The 19,781-nt window shown below is 40.1% G+C and overlaps 1 protein-coding gene across 1 annotated transcript; it reads right to left on the bottom strand.

Moving 5' to 3' along the window:
- Positions 1 to 1,628: 1,628 nt before the first annotated feature.
- LOC134854749 (zinc transporter ZIP11-like) lies at positions 1,629 to 8,740 on the bottom strand. Its single transcript, XM_063871107.1, has 4 exons — positions 8,695 to 8,740; positions 6,482 to 6,673; positions 4,264 to 4,596; positions 1,629 to 2,238 (listed from the first exon to the last, which is right to left on the bottom strand). The coding sequence occupies exons 1-4, from the start codon at positions 8,738 to 8,740 to the stop codon at positions 1,943 to 1,945; spliced, it is 867 nt and encodes a 288-aa protein (XP_063727177.1). The 3' UTR covers positions 1,629 to 1,942.
- Between the last annotated feature and the right edge of the window lie 11,041 nt (positions 8,741 to 19,781).

Here is a 19,781-nt window from a genome sequence, read left to right as displayed (position 1 = left end):
ACTCACTCGCTTTACTCTCGAAATTAGACTAAAAGCAAATTAAAACCGGTTTTTCTCGAGAATTCGAAAACTGTTTAGAATTTTGTTGTCGTTCGATTTATGACTATAAGGGGTTTGATAAATATAACTGGATCTATTGTGATGAGTGTTTGTGCTACCTGGTTTTGCGTGGAAAAAAAGAGAAGACAAACCCGAAGACAAAGTTCCTCTCACTTTTAGTTGTCGGAACAATTAATACCCCTTTTGTGCCATTGATCTTTAATACAGCCAAATTTAGGTGTCAACGTTTTTCTTCTAGACAGGAGCGGATTTACAGGGTGGAACCCACAGGGGAAATCGACACCCTCTGATATTTTTCTACGACACCCATTTTCGACCGACCGACCCTAAATTTTTTCAGAAGGTGCAATGATATAATAATTTTACGGTTGGAGCGCAACCTACAAAAAGTAAACTACCGACCAAACTTTCGATAAGTTAATTTACTTAACATCCCCCACCCCTCTCAAGAAAATTGTAGATACGCCCCTCCTCAGGAAAACATTGACTTTCTTGAAAAATATCTCAACTTTCGAATTTCCAAGAAAAAATAAATAACTAACCCAACTTCAGAAAATTGGATCAACAGGTAAAGTTTCTATTCCGCTGGAAATCTAAAAATTAAATTCCATTTTCGAAACTTAAAATCGTTCACGTTTTTTTGCGCCATTTCCACGTTTGTATTTTGAGAGTGCTATTTACGTCACTTTCAGCAGATGAATTTCAATTGAATTCAAAAAATGCATATATACCTAAGTGCATTCATAAATGCATCAATATGTATGAATGCACATCTATAGTTATTAAAGACTTCTCCTGAAAAAAAAATCAGCAAGACCTATAAAGAGTCTTCACTACGTTCATTCTTCTTAAAAAGTTTTACCAATATGAAATGCGACATAGATGAAATGAATTCAATACAAGGGAATCAATGAAGCCAATCAATGAAGCCATTTGAAGCCAATTTCAGTTTTTCGAAACTTCCGCTAATTTACCTCGCTAAATACTGGAAGAAACAGTGGTTTTCACCAAAATTTAGGTATGTCAAAGAAAGCTCATAGGTCCAGTAGTAGCCGTGATATTGAACCCAAAATAATGTCTAAGAGTCGCGAAAAACTGAATCGAACTCTTTGTCGACTTTTACAACATAAATAGTTAACTTAACTCTTTTTGTTTTTACATTACTTAAGTCAAACCATGTCAAACTAAACGAAGACACATTTTAAATTTTTAGATTTTAACATTTTGTGAGCGCTCGGATAATCTTTTTGTAATCTTATTTTAAAAAAGAAGGTGCCTCATAACCCCACATAAAAACCTATTTCCGACATGTTAAAAGGTCGGAATTTATACTTGCCCAAATTAAGGCAGTCATGTTTCAGTATACTAACAGCGTTGGTCTTGAGCTGAAAATTCCAGTTGGAAATTTTCTCTTCCAGCGTTCCTAAGAAACATCCGATGATGCCGGGTGCAATATCATATTAGAGATTTGTAAGTGAGATACCTAAAAGCTTTTACTTTTAATAAGAGATCAGAGGCTTATTTGAGAAGATATTAAAACTTTTCTATTGCTGCTTCACTGTTAAAAATGTGAGTTAAGTCATTTGAATTTCTTTGTATATATTTACAAGGAGTAAAAAGGACAAAATAAGAAATAAAATAAAATACACTTTAAGGCCCTAAATGATTCCAAATTACCACACTCTCTCTTTTATACTTTTAAGAACCCCAATTTTCAAGTCACCTAGGGTGCAAAATGAACAATGCCCGTGAATGGCGTCGATATGAAGTACTTGTCATTAACTATATTGTCAGGTCAACAGTTCACCGTTTGATAATCATTTCAATGTTTACTCAACCTTCCAAAGGTTGATAATAAGTGACAGATGAAGTCGTTCAAACGCTATCCCAGAGCCACATCCAAAGACATCATGACAATGAATCCGACAATGGATCCGATCGACGCTATTTTTCCATTTCCACTCGAATGCGCCTCTGGCATAATGTCGTCCATGACAACCCAAATCATGGCTCCAGCAGCGAATGCCAGAGCGTATGGCAATACTGGTTCTGCCACTGAGACGGCCCAGCATCCCAACATGCCGAAGATAGGTTCAACCATCCCACTGAACTGGCCCCACATGAATGCCTTCCACGCGGGCATTCCCAGACCACGCAGAGGTAGACTGACGGCAAGACCTTCAACATGGTGGCTTACCATTACATTCTTATCTCACTACGGTACTTTCAGAGTTTTCGTTCCGGTCGAGTTCTGACTTAGAACTCGCAATGAGCGACAACCCGAATGATAAAACAAAATTTATATATAACAAATGTGTATAAAACAAATGTGTATAAAAGAAAAATAAGGGGCTGCACCTTAAAGTTTATAAGTAGTTGCGAGCTTTTAATTGTATTAGAACTTCAAGCCAGACTTAAAATTGAGATGTAGTAATGAACAACTTATATCCGAAATAGATTTAAAGAGCGTAAGTTACACTTCGCAAACACATGCAAAAATTTAACACAGAGGCGAAGCTGAGCTTCGCGCCACTTGCGATACGCAATAAAATCCCAAAAAAAAAACGATAATGTGTCTCAAAAACAATGGAAAACCTTAATTGAATTAAATTAACTTAACTAATTAAATTTAAAATCCAATTACCTCAAATACAAGAAGGATTCGGGTTACACAAACTCCATTCATTTCTTTCTCATAACTAATAAATAAAAAATGTTGATGTAGACAAAACTTTGCTTAAAAACTTGCACCCAAACAACATGCATGAGTTACAGGAACAATTAGCTAAAAATCATAAGAAATCAAAATGAAAAAAAAAATGAAAGCTTAAGTTTTGAAAAATATTCAAAGTACAGAACTTGCAGAAAATCTGTTAACTTATAGAACTTATAAAAAATCCCAAAAAATACCAAGAAAGATAACAATAAAAATACCGAAAAGCCCGTAAAAACTAGAAAATTCTTTATTTTAGTCGAAAATCTCAGCCAGAAAGAACCCACTACTGAATCTCATGCGACAACCGCCACATATCTCCGTGAACAAAACAACCAAGTCAACATTGCAAAAAAAATATTGCAAATTTCATGAAGTTTTCTTTTCGAAAAAAATTCGACAAATTAAAACAATACGCTATACATTAAATTGAATCGATCCTAAGACACACCAAAAAAGACACACCAATTAATTGGAAACGATCCTAAGACACATCCTAAAAATCGATCCTAAGACACACCAATAAACTTAAGTAAGAACTGATTCACGCGTAGTCGGTACGGTACCTCCAGGCAAAGCGTGGAGACTCAAAGAAATTTGAATTCGTATTGAACTTACTTTGAATTCGTAGTATCTCAAAATTACTATTTCTAACTTTGCCCATTCTGGGAACAAAAATATTTACGGGAAAAAAAATTAGTACCCGATTGCAATAACCTTGCTGATTGCAAGCAAAAAAAAACAACAAAAAAATTTGGAAAATTAAACACAGAATCAAGTAAAAACAGAAAAATAAATCACGTTGAACCTCTTTGAATTTCAAGAATTGTTCATGACCGGCACTTTTTTCTCAAGTTATCCCATTTAGAGAAAATTGGATCAAGTGGTAACTTTTCGATTCCGCAGTGAATCAGAAAATTAAAAACTAGAATTTGAAACTGAAATTAATCACGTTTTTCGTGACCTTTACACTTCTGTTGTTTGATAGTAAAGTTTGCCTTTCTCTTAAAACATAGCCAAAAGTCAGTTAGAAAAAAGTAATGAACGCAAGGAAAAAACAGACTTGTTTTTTGAAAAAATCACAACTTTCGAATATCAAAAAAATTATTTCTAGAACAATTTATGATTGAAACTTTTTGATAAAATTAACCCAATTTGAAAACTGGACCAAATAAGTAAATTTTTTATTCCGCTGGGAAATCTGAAAATTAAATTCCACTTTCAAAACTAAAAGTCGATCACGTTTTTCGAAACCTTTACACTTTTGCTTTCCAATAGTGTAGTTGACCTTCCTTTCAGCAAAAAAATGACGTGAAATTAGAAACAAACCAAGAGTCAAAACGCGAAAAATCGATCTTGAGCAATTTTTAAGATTTTTCTCCTGAAGAACGACCTACTTAAGTGTCTTCACTAGGTTAATTGACACTTAAAAAGATGCCTTCACAATATAAAATTGCTTTCTGTGAGTGCAAACACCTGTAGTAAAGTACCTTCTGGGAAATTCTGGATTCCAATCCCGAGAGCAAGAGACTTGGCACTGCTGAACGTCGCAGAGTCACTTTTTCCGACAGCCCCAAATGCAACTCCTACTGCTAGACCTTCTGGAATATTGTGGACTGTAATGGCAATAACCAGCAGCAACATTCTGTGCCAGCTCTTCTGTCTGTAAAATTTATTGAAGCATAGAAGCGTTTTATCACATACGTTCATGTCATCTGTCAAGATGCCTTCCTTGTTGTCTTCAACGTCTACGTTGGATGGTTTTGGCCCAAAAGAGGCACCATTTGAGCTCTTAAGGGGCGACTCTTTCCCTTGTTTAGACTCTAGAAACAAAAAAACTCTTTAATAGATGATACATGAAAGATCAGAACATTTAAAAACTCATATAAGTTTTTTTTGCTTTCATTAAATAATAACCTGATTCATCAATCCTAAATCACTATAACATAGACAACAGACAGTTGAAAAGTGCCAATTAACTCAAGGAAACCAAAAAAATAAATGTATATAACCTCAACGTTCTATGATCGAGTTTAATATAAACAGTACCCATGATTACTTTTTTATTGTTCAGCAAAACCTAAAAACTGAAATCCACTTTGAAACTGAAAGTCATTCATTCACATTCGTCAGAGAGCGTGATTTGCTTTTCTTTTAGACTAAAGTGTTCAAAAGTCGAACAGTGAACAATTTATACAAAAAGGCGAAGTTGCACTTCGCACACACAAGCAAAAATATGACCAATAACGCAACTGGGAAAAACTGAATGAGTAAAATTTTGAGTCTAGAAAAATTTCTTCAAAGACGCACGCCAATAATGAGTCTAAATAATTGCTAAGTGACGCAAGCCAATAATGCCGCATTATCAGTACCAGTCAATTTGAAAAAAATTTACCAACTAACATGCCTCAATTTATAGAGCGGACGCATTTTAGCTAGTATACGAAAGATTCGAACTCTCTTATTTTGTTGCGGGTCTCCTTCCCTAACTCTTTGCTACAGATCCATGATAACTTGAAGCTTAAGTGCAATTTGTAATATAATAGTCAGTGTTAATATTAATCAAAACGAACACTTTTAAAATGTACACATTATTTGCGACTTAGGTTAGAAAAAAAGGGAGTTCAAACTATAACACAAGCTTTCTTTGGGTAAAGACTTTCCGGTAACAAAACGAGAAAAAAACATGCGATCTAAATAAGTGTCCTCACTTCGTTCATTGACAGTTATTAGAATCCGTTTTCATGAAACATTTCCAAAAGATTTTTCAAAACTTTCAATTGATCTTGAGTGAAAGAGAAAAAATTGTTTGATTTTACTCGTAATTCAATGAAATTGGGCTACTAAAAGGACTGCGAGTGTCTTGCGAAAACTAACTGCTCTGAATTATAAAATTTTTCTTATCTTTGAAAATACTTCCTTTGAAACTTGTTTTATTTTTTAAATAAAATTATTTTCGGCATAACATACCATGGTACATGGTACAAGGCCCAAAAATTGTTGCTGCATACAGAATGAAAATATGATATAAGAAACGTTCTATTTTTAAAGGACTCAGAGATAGTAACATTTTAGGGAGAGTTCCTTGGCATGCATCTTGTTCAGATTTCCAGAACTTGATTTAGCTATTTTGTATAATATTATGGAAACTAAATCGAAATACAGTTAACTGAAGAACGTATCCAGTTCTCTCAGGGCTCCTTGTGATTATTCTCACTATCCTTCCTGTATCCTCTCTAACTATTCAATAAATTCGATGATATAATTGATGAATATATTTTTTACTAAAAGGCGAAGCTGTGCTTCGCAAACACTTACGATAAAACGGCAAAATAGAAGCTCTATAAAGTGAAATAAGCCTCGAATTAGTAAAAACATTTGTTATGCGTCGGATTCGAACATGCAACCTCGAGATTTGGAGTATCACGTCCTTCCCTCTCATCCACAGACGATTATCAGATGCTATGAAATTTCTAATGCTACAGATCGTGATTGTAGCAAAAGTGCCACCAAATGAACCAAGTTAGGTTGAAGAAATAGTCATAATGATACACCACGCTCGCAAAGTGTAAAAAGCGTATATTTATATAGAATTATATTGAGGCATAATTGATTTGCTTTTGTTTTGCAAGTTTAGAGGAATACACTCTTCTTCTTCTACTAGCTTCAAAATTTTTAGCTGCATATAAAAAATGAAAAGAAGATTACGTGTGACATGTTCATCGGCAAGAGCTTTATCAGCTAGTTCTAATGTTGCATCCGAACTAGTGGCCGGATTATTCAGTTCTTGTTCCACTGATATGGCACCTGTCTCTGCCTGGAAAATGGTCTCGTACAGGCTCTGTGAGTTCATCCCTATTTTCTCTACCAGCACATCTGCACCGAGCACGAAAGCAGCACCTAAAAATCATTAAAATCATAAAAGGATTAAAAAGTAGCAGAAAAACGCAGTCAAATCGCTGTTCCATTGTTATAGTGTATAGAAAAGAAGAAGAAACATTTACAACAGACGGTCGGAAAAGCGTAACAGAACAAGTACAAAATAAAACTGATTAAAATATGAAAAATATAACTTTCCAGTTTCGAAGAAAAATATATCACATAAGAAGGCTCTTTGAGTTTCATGAATTGTCACTTTTTATGAACTTACTGGGGTCATCTAACAGGGTTTTGTAAAAAGAACAATTTACAAAGTCAAAGTTTAAGTAATTTTTTTAAAACTAAAATGTCATATTTTTACACAGAGGCGAAGCTAAGCTGCTCTTCGCAAACACTTGCAAGAACACGACCAAAAAGCAGCTCTATCAAGTGAAAAAAGAAAAAATATAATTAGCAAAAACTCGGCTACGTATCCGATTCCAATCTGACAACTAGCAAATTTGAATCTCACGCAAAAATCACTCAGCCACGGACGGTTAAAATTCCCAAAAAAATAGCCACCAATAACCCAGCTACATATGCTAAAAAAAAATTGCCAATTCGATGCAGCAAAAGTAGCACCAGATACAAAAAGACAATTTTGCATGTAATAAATTGGAAAGCATATAACCAAAATATGTATAAATTATGCATTTCAAAAAAATTGCGAGATACAATAAGTTGGAAAAATTCTGAAATCGAGCTTTTTATCATTCTACTGATTTTTATCTTTGTACTGACATAGTCATAACTTTTTCGGTTCATTTGATGAATTAAAATGCATCAGCTGTGTTAACTTTTTACTTATCAAATGTCAAAGCACATATCATATTATACTGCTACCGCAGTCTGCCAATTCAAAAGTGGCACTAATAGCAGTACATTTATTTGCGACTTAGGTTGAAAAAAAAGAAAGTTTTTATTAATAACCTTTGCTTCGCAAGTGTAATAACTTCTGAAATACAGATAATTTCATTTTCATTTGAGAAATAGGACCCTAAAAAGACCGACAGCATATAACTGCACTTTTCATATTTTAAAAAATCTAAAGTTCTAACATCAATCAGATTTTGTATCAATCTTAGAAAAAATTTCTTGAGAATACCGGAACTTTTTGAACAACAAAAACTGTCATGCCTCGGAAACTACAATTTTTTGAAAGTTCAAATAGAGGCCAACTATGCAGGTCTATATCTGCGACCTCTGTGTTCCCTGTAAGCACCCCACAAAAAGGTTGAGAGCTGCAAAAAGTATACTTTCACACAGAGGAGAAGCGGAGTTTCGCACCACTTGCGATACAATACAAACGAAAAAAAAAACATGTCGAAAAGGATTCGGGTTACACAAACTCCATTCATTTCTTTCTCATAACTAATAAATAAAAAATGTTGATGTAGACAAAACTTTGCTTAAAAACTTGAACCCAAACAACATGCATGAGTTACAGGAACAATTAGCTAAAAATCATAAGAAATCAAAATGAAAAAAAAAATGAAAGCTTAAGTTTTGAAAAATATTCAAAGTACAGAACTTGCAGAAAATCTGTTAACTTATAGAACTTATAAAAAATCCCAAAAAATACCAAGAAAGATAACAATAAAAATACCGAAAAGCCCGTAAAAACTAGAAAATTCTTTATTTTAGTCGAAAATCTCAGCCAGAAAGAACCCACTACTGAATCTCATGCGACAACCGCCACATATCTCCGTGAACAAAACAACCAAGTCAACATTGCAAAAAAAATATTGCAAATTTCATGAAGTTTTCTTTTCGAAAAAAATTCGACAAATTAAAACAATACGCTATACATTAAATTGAATCGATCCTAAGACACACCAATAAAGATACACCAATTAATTGGAAACGATCCTAAGACACATCCTAAAAATCGATCCTAAGACACACCAATAAACTTAAGTAAGAACTGATTCACGCGTAGTCGGTACGGTACCTCCAGGCAAAGCGTGGAGACTCAAAGAAATTTGAATTCGTATTGAACTTACTTTGAATTCGTAGTATCTCAAAATTACTATTTCTAACTTTGCCCATTCTGGGAACAAAAATATTTACGGGGAAAAAAATTAGTACCCGATTGCAATAACCTTGCTGATTGCAAGCAAAAAAAACAACAAAAAAATTTGGAAAATTAAACACAGAATCAAGTAAAAACAGAAAAATAAATCACGTTGAACCTCTTTGAATTTCAAGAATTGTTCATGACCGGCACTTTTTTCTCAAGTTATCCCATTTAGAGAAAATTGGATCAAGTGGTAACTTTTCGATTCTGCAGTGAATCAGAAAATTAAAAACTAGAATTTGAAACTGAAATTAATCACGTTTTTCGTGACCTTTACACTTCTGTTGTTTGATAGTAAAGTTTGCCTTTCTCTTAAAACATAGCCAAAAGTCAGTTAGAAAAAAGTAATGAACGCAAGGAAAAAACAGACTTGTTTTTTGAAAAAATCACAACTTTCGAATATCAAAAAAATTATTTCTAGAACAATTTATGATTGAAACTTTTTGATAAAATTAACCCAATTTGAAAACTGGACCAAATAAGTAAATTTTTTATTCCGCTGGGAAATCTGAAAATTAAATTCCACTTTCAAAACTAAAAGTCGATCACGTTTTTCGAAACCTTTACACTTTTGCTTTCCAATAGTGTAGTTGACCTTCCTTTCAGCAAAAAAATGACGTGAAATTAGAAACAAACCAAGAGTCAAAACGCGAAAAATCGATCTTGAGCAATTTTTAAGATTTTTCTTCTGAAGAACGACCTACTTAAGTGTCTTCACTAGGTTAATTGACACTTAAAAAGATGCCTTCACAATATAAAATTGCTTTCTGTGAGTGCAAACACCTGTAGTAAAGTACCTTCTGTAACATTCGCCCGGAAGATACATATCGACGGATAACAAAACTAAGTCTTAAGACGACTGGCTAGCGTCTAAACAGAGCTCTGCATGTTTTTCACCGTCTCTACCAAGCCAGTACTTTTCGGTGGTCTTTCTTACATCAGGTCGACAAAAACGTTACTGTTCTCCGGCTTCGACCAGAACGCTCAAATTAACTGAATTACATGCAAAATTAGTGAGCTCATGGCTGGGTCTCAGTATCCCCAGACCACGAGGTCACTCCTAAAAACAGGGCTACTACTTATTATATTACTATTGTTTTTATTCAGTAGATAAAAACCATCATCTCCATCGAAGATGGATCAACCCTTTCCCCCCCTCCTAGCTTCTCATCCTTATCAAAATGAATCCAGTTGTTAATTAAATTCAATTCAGGACATGACAAGAAGCTAAAAGTTTATATAAAAGGCTAAAAGTTCCAGTCCCGAAACCCTTCCGGATTCTTGAATCCAGTGAATCAAGCTCCTTAACTTCAACTTCACACCAATCCGGAAGGCTGGTTCTCACCCTTCACCGTTGTCGGCAACGGCCCCGCAACTATTGTAGCAGCACAATAGTTGCAGCTTGGAACGTTCTCTGCTATTGTAGTTCGTTGTCGTTTTTCTTTAATCTCGATTTTCGTTCTGTTCACAATCACAGATAAAGTTGTTCTGTTTTTCTTAGTTCTTTTTCTAAAATGGCCGCTTCTGACGTTTCTCAGAAATATTACGTCATCACTTCGAAAATTTAAAATTTTAAAATACGGGAATATCCTGACCTTCACCGTTCTGCCAATCATCCGAATAACGTCGTTAATCCTTCGAAATCATCAACTCGGAAGGCCTACTGCTAAAAATTCGAAGTCTGCATAAATTGCATTTTGGCAATTCTGGTCGAATGTCACATACTCCCCGGACAGTCCGGTCAATGTCCTCATTGAATCGCACTATGTTCGTAAAATGGTTACAGTGTCATCGAACAGAATTTACAAAATGCACGAAATTACCTTTATCTACGTCACATCGACTCACTGCAGAATATAAATGGCATCATACTACATCACTATAGCCTTCAAATTCTCTCATTAATCTGCACTCTGAGGATATGACTTAAGATAAAACATATTTTCTGACTTCCAGTGTCAATGTCCCGATTAAAGCTTTTTCTCCTAGATTTAAAAGGTGTTGGCTTGCAGGACAGTCCTGCCAACCAACAAGCTAAAATTATCCTACTATGCTCCTTCCCTTCGGAAATCTTGCTTGTTTATTGTCCTGAATATTAAAACCAAGAAACTTTGTGGTTAGAAAGAACAATGTAACAACCTCCCTCTTCAAGAGATTACTCAAGTCTTTCATGTCACCACAAAGTGATCAGTCTTCCCAAGTGATTAAAAACAATCATGCAGGCTGAAATATTTAAAAATACTCTCCTCTTAAGCCTTTCTAAATAAATAATAAGTGAGTGTCTCTAAAGCCACTTCAACTAAAACCAAAATGCAAATTTATAAATGCAACAATTTCAAAACTCAACAAAAATGTTTCAGTTTTCAATTACAACTTGGTTGCTTGGTTTCTCACTTGAGTTTTTCACACACATAAAACAATTCTGAGTTTTGACTTTTCTTCATCATTCCTTTGTTCTCTTCTTTTTTCGTCGTTTAGAAGTTCTAAAACTTCTAAATTCTTCTAATTTCCTTTCTTGCCGCCTCTTGTTTTCTCGACCATTCGTCAATGCTCCATTTCCTCCTCCTGTGACACTGACTCCGCACTTTCGGTTTCCTTGTCTTGTAGCACGTCATTGACTATCCTGACGCTGTTGGAAGCCGTCCTCCAACACTTCTGCTCTTCCACCCTCTGTTTACAGCAAGGTAGGGGATCCACGTTTGATTCTCTGTTTCTACAGAAGCTGTTGTGGAGACACAACGTCACGTTTCTCTCCAAATCTTCTTTCAGCATCTCTGCCTTCTCATTTCCACTACGCTCGCTCGTCCTGGAAATTCTTTTCACAGCGGTGGTCACTGCATTCCGATGGGTCACGAAAGCTCGCTTGAAAGCTCCTGCCCCAATGTCCAGCTGATATTCACTGTATACTCTGCCATGCTTCGACATGTGCTTTTTCGCATACTCGTACAACCATGCAGTCATGTTAGCTCTGAACCATGGCATCAATCGTTTTCTTGCCCATATCTTCTTCACTTCCATCGGAATGTTTAGAACTTTGCACATTGTCTCAAAAAGATCTAAATCTTTTAGACAATCTAATTTCTGCAATTGTTCTCTCGTCGGTGCCTCCTGTCTATTATTTTCTCTCACATGAGCTTCCAGCCATCGTATCGCCATCATAACTCCCACTATCACTATTGTTATGGGCTGTGATGAATCTGGTAAACCCATGGAGAGCAGCTCTCCAGAGTCCCAGATCAACACCAGATTACTACGCTTGGGATACCACCAGGTCTGCAGCAAGCAGTGGCAAGGAAACTCGTCATGTGTCAACATGATGCTCCTCCAATTGCGTTTTCCTGAAGCTTCCAGCAATGGTTCCACTTCCATCATCACTCGGTGGATTTCATCATTCTCGTCTACTGCATTGTAATCTGTGACAGTTGATCCTCTCTGTTTCTGTTTTTCAAAGTCACTGAAGTTCCCGCTCACATATCCCATGAACTTCTTTCCTAGTATTGACTCCAACTCCTCTTTGGTTCTCTCTGGAACTGCTGAGAACATCTTACATAGTAACTCGTAAGACTTTTCAGACATTCTCGCCAATCTCACGCACTTTGGCACTGAGAAAGCTTGATCCACGATCGTTCTTGTACTCTTCACGTCCACAGCCACGAAATGTACAGGGTATCTGCTCTTGCACATTGGAGCCAACGTTGAACCCACCAAATATCGTGCTCCTGATGGTCTACAATAAGTTTCGCTGTGTCTGATGTTCATCTCTGTTTCGATTGCTTCCCTCCATTTTCCTATATACTTCTGCTCAGTCTGCAGAACTCCTGGGAATACTTCTACGCTGATGGCTGTGACCATCTCATGTTTCTGTTCTAGATTCAATAGTGACTCTAAAGAACCATACATGCTGTAGAATCCTAGTGCTGTCACTAGATTCACATCGGTTCCTCCATGGCAATCTGCTATCAGTTCCGTTTCCGTTCTTGCTTTCATCACTACATTTCCAAACAATACTGTCAACTGCTTGTGTTGTTTCTCCAGGGTTTTCACACAGTCTAGACTTCCACAAACGTGACCCTCTAGTCCACAGACTTCCGCCAGACAGCTACCAGGTTTGACCCAGTCTTCTGGTCCCCAGCCAGGCAACTCCACTTTATCTTCTCCGTTGCTCTTAGAGGCTGTTATCATCACATTATATATGATGTTGAGGTCACGCAGGTTACAGTCCGCATTCAGTTCCCTCTGTATGTCTTGTGTCGCCCGTAATATTGAGTCAGCGTTGGGACTAGGACACCATGATGGCTTCATCAATTCCCACACTGCCATCAAGCTCGTTCTCAGTAATTCATCTGAGAATCCCAACCCAAATTCCACTCTCTTGTCGGATTTTGGTACTGAAGGTGCAGTCACCTCTTCTTCCAAGACCAATCCCAATTTGGCCTGTGGATTGTTAACGCTCTTATTCGTCACAATTCTGGACGTCCAGAATCTTAGTAACACCGCCTGCTCATAATCAAAGAAGCAATCGCGTATGTCTTCACTCAGGAAAGGATTGTATGCTATCCCTATAATCCCGGACACATAGCTATATGACTTCTTCTTGATCGGTCCACAGTATTCACTGGATTTCGGCAATGCTCCCATAGATTCTTTAGTGAGCCTCAACTCCTTGTTTGAGAATCTCCTGATCTCGTCTATCTTTTTCATGGGTTCCAATTCTTCAGGTTCTTTCATGTTCACCCTCATCGGTTTACTTTGCTGCATATCCAGCATTGCTAGTAAGAACGTGGCTTTCGTTCGCTCATCGCCTTCCTTCAACATTTTAACACAAGTGCTTAATGCAGGTACTGAAATCTGCTCTATCAGGAATCGAATGAAACAGAGAGCGTCTCTCCGCTTTGCACACGCTACTGCTGCTCCCTCCTGGACTATCAGATCCCTCAGATTCGTCATAAGGAAAACTTTTTCCTCCTTTGATCTCTTCCTTTCTTCTGAATCATATTCTTCGCGAGTCAGTCCCATCATGCACCAGGCGAGCCTGAGTTGTAATTCTGTCCTTACGTAAGGTACTGCCACGAGAGCATGTATTCTTGGCGTAGTCCTCATTTCTTCTTCGAAATACCTCAATACTACTGCTTTCCATGGAAGGCTCACTAACTGCTCGATCGTCTCCGCCTCTACGTCAGACGACGCCAAAGTTCCATACGCCTTCTGCTTGAGGGTGGTGCCTTGCAACATCATTTCCAGATAACCCTCCATGGCTTTTTCGTCTTCCAGGGCCATTACATACCCTCTAGCCGAGTTTCGGTATTCCAACATCTCCATGTATCCACCGGTGGGTTCATCTATCGACACTGTCTCCGACACTGTTAGTCGGTTGTATTCCACTGGTGTCAGTTGTCCTGCAACACTTCCTTTTCCATGATTCATGGGAGATGGTTTGAAGTCCCTCATTTTACTCTCTCCACATTGACTGAGTATTTCCATTTCTAAAGTTGCTCCAGTCAGAGTGCGGTCACTCCTTTTGGATTTATAACCGGTTGACTTTATCCCTGCCATGAGAATGGGTGGCACCATCGCTATATCAGTTAATATTCTATCTGTGCCGGACAATTGATAATCACCCTGCCCCAAATCCATGACTTCTTCGACTCGCTTCCTTTTCGCTGAGTTACCAGCTTTCATCGATATTTCTGAATCCACTTTCGTCTTTCCAATTCTCCTCGGCATCACTCTGCTGCCTAACTTCATTTTCATCGCATTGATTTTATCAATCACCATTTTCGATCGCATCGTTCCTCTCCTGGTCCTTGACAGGTACACCACCTCTCCTTCATTGTCCTGCGGTGTCATCTTGATGGGAGAATTCGCTTCACTCTCATCAGTGGCTGAGTCGATCAATAACTCACTCAGTCTCCCTTCACACTCATCAAGTTTGTCAAGTACTTCTCTCATCAAGGGTTGATTGAGACCTGTTTTGAGAATGGACTGGGTCCCATAGCTCTGAATCACAGTCCAGACTTCTTCCATGAACGCCACTCTGTCCAGCTTACATCCCGTCCTAGTCTCGTGGTCTCGGTGATGTACTTCCCATTCTTCTTCGGGCAGCGTTCCCAAGAAAGGTACTCTGGCTGAGGCCTCTATTCTTCTCCTTCGAGGTGATTCCATAAGGATTCTCTGGTCGTTATTTCTTGAATTGCCAGGAGAGCTGCTCTCCGGCAAATTCCGTTTCATTTCCTCAAAGGCTGACGGAGGTTCCAGTGTCGAGATGCCTTCATCCGCTGGCTCAGTCGTTTCCAACGTGTCTGCATTATTCTCAAGATCACTGAAGATATTGAAATCCAGGCTGGATGTTCCTCCTGTCGATGCCCTGTCATCTTCCCCACCAGCTTGATCTTGTTGCATGGGTTCTTCCGTCTGACGGCTTCCACCCTGTCCGTCATCTCCTTCTGACTTGTCCTTGTTCGAGCTCGATGGTCCTTGTTCGTCATTGTCAGCTTCTTCCTGGAATCTCGGTATGAGCAATGTACCGGCTGATTTATCTTCCTCTTCTCCATGGACCACTTTGATTTCTTCACAGCCGAAGGGTGCTAGGAAAGTTCTCGTCTGCAATACTCCTCCAACTTTCATCTCCTTCCTCACACTGGTCAGGATCAATGAGGCTTCAGGCAATTTTGTCCTGCCTCTCATTCTCATCGGAGCTAAGCCTAGTTCCCTCCATTCCTCATCAAATCTTCCAGGCTTGGGAGTAGCGGCGTTGCTTATTCTCCTTCTCGTCGCTTGATCCGTGTATGCGAATCGTGTGTACTGTAACACGGCGGCATTTCTCCCTACGAAGCATGGATCCATCGTCACCGAGAAATTCCCTGCTCTCCTTTCATTGGTTTCGAATGCTCTCAATCTAGGAGTTTGTACTACGGAGACTGCTCCGAGCAGCATCCTTCTTATCAGAGGGAATTCAGGGATCGCCTCCGGTAGCTTCTTGTAATCGCCCCAGTCCTTCGTCTCTTCTCTCACTTTGTGATAGGCTGCTGTGAGACGAGGCACTCTGATCATTTCACCATTCGTTTTGTCATAGGGCCTCAGATTCCAAAGCTTTGGAAACACCTCGATGTGCCCTCTTTCTACCTCTCCCATGCGGTCACAGAAGTGATCGTCAAAATTGATGACTGTCATCTCTGGCTCCGATATCTTCGCAAATAACAGATCTTCACTCATGAGCTCTCGCAATGCGTGCTGCTCGCACCAGTTCAGTGTACTACCGTCCACTGCCGATATGAGGTTCAGGTGCAGCACCGACCTCCTATATGCTTCCACTTTAACGTCAGGGAACGCAAAGGTGACTGCGGGTCCATAGATCACTGTCACGAACTCCGTGACTCCTCTGATCAGCGCCAAGGGATCGATTCTCATAGCTAAGCTCAAATCTGTTAATAGCGGCATGCCTCCAACATGTCGTCTAACATCTTCCTCTCTTTCAATTGTCTCGTCTTCTCCGGTTCCAAAGCGATTTTGCTGCAAGAGATACTGGATAAGAGTGTGTCTCAGGTCTCTTATTTTGTTCCACGAGTCTGTGGATTTCTTCATATCCAGATTCCTCACTCTCTCTTTCATCTGCTCTGGACAACGTGCCAGTTGATTATTCTACTACCATGGAGTAAGCCAAGTTTCCGTGGGTTATTGCGATCAATGTCAGAAGTCCATCTAGTCGCAGGTTCTGTATTCCATCCGTAAGCAGTATCGCCGGTCCTTTTACGAAACTCTCCGCTCCGAACGTCACGAACAAGGCTATTAATTCCACTATCGATACTTTCACTACTGCTTGGAGGAATTCCTTTATCAAATAGTGCGAGACTTTCGGGTAAACTTTTGCCAAGAAGGACGCGGTCCATCCGGCTCCCAACCCTTCTAGCATGCTGTCTGTCCTTTCAAATCCCTCCTGTCCCTTCACTTCCTGGATCCAGAAGGTTTCCAGAGTAATCTGACACATTCTGTTCACGAACTCAGCTGTCTTTTCTCCGGCATTTTCCGCCAGGTTCACCTCCTTCAACAAGTAGGAGTGTATCTTAGTGATCATTACTGGGCCTTGCTGAAAAGCATCTGCACCCAATGCCGCTACTCTAGGATTCAGGTGTAGCCACTGGTTTGCTTCCGGCTTGGTTCTCAGCACCATCGCTTCCAGATGAGCTCTCGTCTCCAGTGAATTCTTTCTTCTCGTGTCTTCACTCGCCACTTCCATTGCTCGGAACCACAAGTCGTTGGACATCGCCGTGATCACTCGATGGTCGTCATCTATTCCTGGTTTCAGTTTGAGTTGCCGACTGAAGTTGGACAGTTCTAACCCCAGCACTTCGTCCAACACCAACATGTGTAGCGCGTGGTCCTTGAACCCTCTCATCGCGTTTGAGATATCTGACCATACTGCAGGCAGTTCAGCCTTAAGTGGCCTCAGGTTCTCCATTTCTATCATGCGATTCGGGGCTGATATGATCACATCATATTTTCCCTCCGAAAGTAAGGCTACCATTGCATACACAAATTTCAGTCCATCCGGGAGATGTGCATATCCCGGAGACAACGCAAATACTACTCTCAACGTCACTTTATTGAATGATCCCTCCTTTGTCGCGTCTACCACTTCACCCATCGACTCCAGGATGTTTTTTATCGCTGGCCATACTGCGTTTTCTGCTGTTGCAGAATCTCTGAGCCTGCTCAGAAAACCTCTACTGTGCAGATGGTCATTGATGCCAGCAAACACAATCGTTATCGGGTTCATTTCTGTCTGCCTTTGTACCCCTATAGCCAATGACACTGATTGCAATAGGTCTAGGTCAACTGCGGCCAGCATTATGACGTCCGGCCAAAACAAAGACTTAGAGGTGTACACGAACTCTGAATTCGCTACTACCATGATTTTGGCCTTTCTCATCTCTGCTTTGTCGTAGGCGGCGAAGATGGTCTCATCTTTCTTTATCGCTGTCAATCCGCCATATCTCTGGGCATCACCATCTTGGTTCAGTAGTTTTGGGTACACCCTCTCCTTCACATGACCAGGTGGTGTCGTCAATTGCCTAAATATCTTCACGTGTTGACCAATCGGCGCTCTCGCCGTCAGGAATCTTCCTGGCCTTTCTTCACGATTCCTCTCATCATGGTTCAATCTCACATCTTGCAACGGTCTTGCATTCACAGGTCCTATTGTGTTGTTGGAGGGCAGTCCCTCCAAGTCGGCAAATCTCAAGGCCGTCGTGGAGCTGAAATTTATGCTAGCGGCTATCAACCAGTCTACGCCGGTTATCGAGTACAATCTGCTGACGGATAGCGTCGCTCCATTCAGCATCCTCCTTGCATCTTCGATGAAGCTCACTCTCTGTAGGTCCAGCTTCATTAGTTCGTCTTTGTATATATGCCAAGGAGACGGTATGGATCGCGACCACATCAATGAGCCTCTGCTCGGTCTCTCCTCTCGACTGGTACTCGTCGTCTCCGATCTAGTGTCCGATCTGGATGTGCCTGCTACTTCCTCGATTGGTTGGTTGACAGGTCCTATCCTTTTCCTAGGATGAATTGTCCTCCTCATCGGTGCTTCTCCCAACCGATCTTGTACGTCTGTTCTTCGACCTGGTTCACCGGAGCTTTGTTGCCGGTAATTTGTGACGGCCGGGACCGTACCCAAGCGTGTTTCCAGGTTAGGAGGCACAAAGGTGGTGATCACCGTATCACTCACCGTTCCCTCTTCCTTCAGCACTCCTGTGTCAAAGAGTTCTGCTTCCAGCTCATCCAACCGTTCTTGGAAGACTCGATTCAACCAAGCTTGTCCTTCGACACTGTCGAAGTGGATGCCATCTGTGGTCAGTCTGGCTTGATCCATGGCTCTCAATTCATGTTCAATGTCCATGAGGATCATTCTTCCGGCATTTCGATTTGCTAGGTTTCTCAAGATGTTGTTCCATCTCATGACTCCCTCGTTGTGCCTTCTTCCTGATGCTGTCAGGCTTCTTGCGTTCATTGGCACCGTGCAAACGGTCAGTACCGCGCAACTGAACTTCTGCCAGAGAGTAGTAAACAAACACACCATCATTGATTCCCACAGTGCTTCCTGCTCATCTGATCCTCTGGAGATATCATTCGTCCCAACTAAGATCATCACATTGGGTATCTTCCCTTGATTCATCAGCTCCACCATGCGATAATTGGGCAATCGTCGCGCCTCCAAAGGCCATCACCGTGGTGACCCATGAGGTCCTCAAATTCGACAGCACTCTGACTAAGCTGTCTCCCAATATCAGGTGAGATGTCCCGAGTGGTGGTTGCTGCAGGTTCACAGCCGGGCTTCAGGTAGCTCGATTGAAGCAGGCTCTCGGATCTGTCTCCGGAACTCCCGTGAAATTATACTTCAATTGATTATTCTTCTGCACGTCTATTACACGAGACACTTTCTTCGCTGGCATCTTCCTTACTTTCTTCTCTGGGATTCTCGAGTTCCCCATGAGTGGTGTCACGTTACTCATCCCTTGTCTGATTACTGTCTGGGAGAGTTGTACTCTGCCCGTATCGTCAATCGTTCCATAGGGTGCAGTCACCCCGGAACCTGGTGCATTCTTGTTAGCGACCAATCGTCCAGCTGTCTCTATCAGTTTTCTCACTGTCTGTTCTACGACGGGATCACCCAAGGTGTCACTAGGATCCGGGATTGTTACTCGGTTCGTCTCTGCTGGAAGCCGTGTCTCCGTTGTTTGACTCATTTCTCGAGGTGTCAAGAGCTCCATCGGGGACTGCCCACGAGGAATATCCCTTGCAGGTATCACTTTCTCAATGGACGTCGTCAACGCCGCCTGTTCCGATCGCTCTTTGTATTCCTGCCTTAAGCGTTCGATCTCTTGACCCTGTTTTTTGTTGCAGTCTTCAAACAACTTTCTCCACATGTCCCGGTCTTCCTCCATCGCCAGCATGGTCTTCGTCATATCGTCTAACTCCTTCTTCGTACTCCTCAGTTGATCGTTCATCTCGTCCAGA

Source organism: Symsagittifera roscoffensis, chromosome 9, assembly GCF_963678635.1.
Source record: "Symsagittifera roscoffensis chromosome 9, txSymRosc1.1, whole genome shotgun sequence".
In the NCBI taxonomy this organism is placed as follows: Eukaryota; Metazoa; Xenacoelomorpha; order Acoela; family Convolutidae; genus Symsagittifera; species Symsagittifera roscoffensis.
This window is presented reverse-complemented; position numbering and strand designations above follow the sequence as displayed.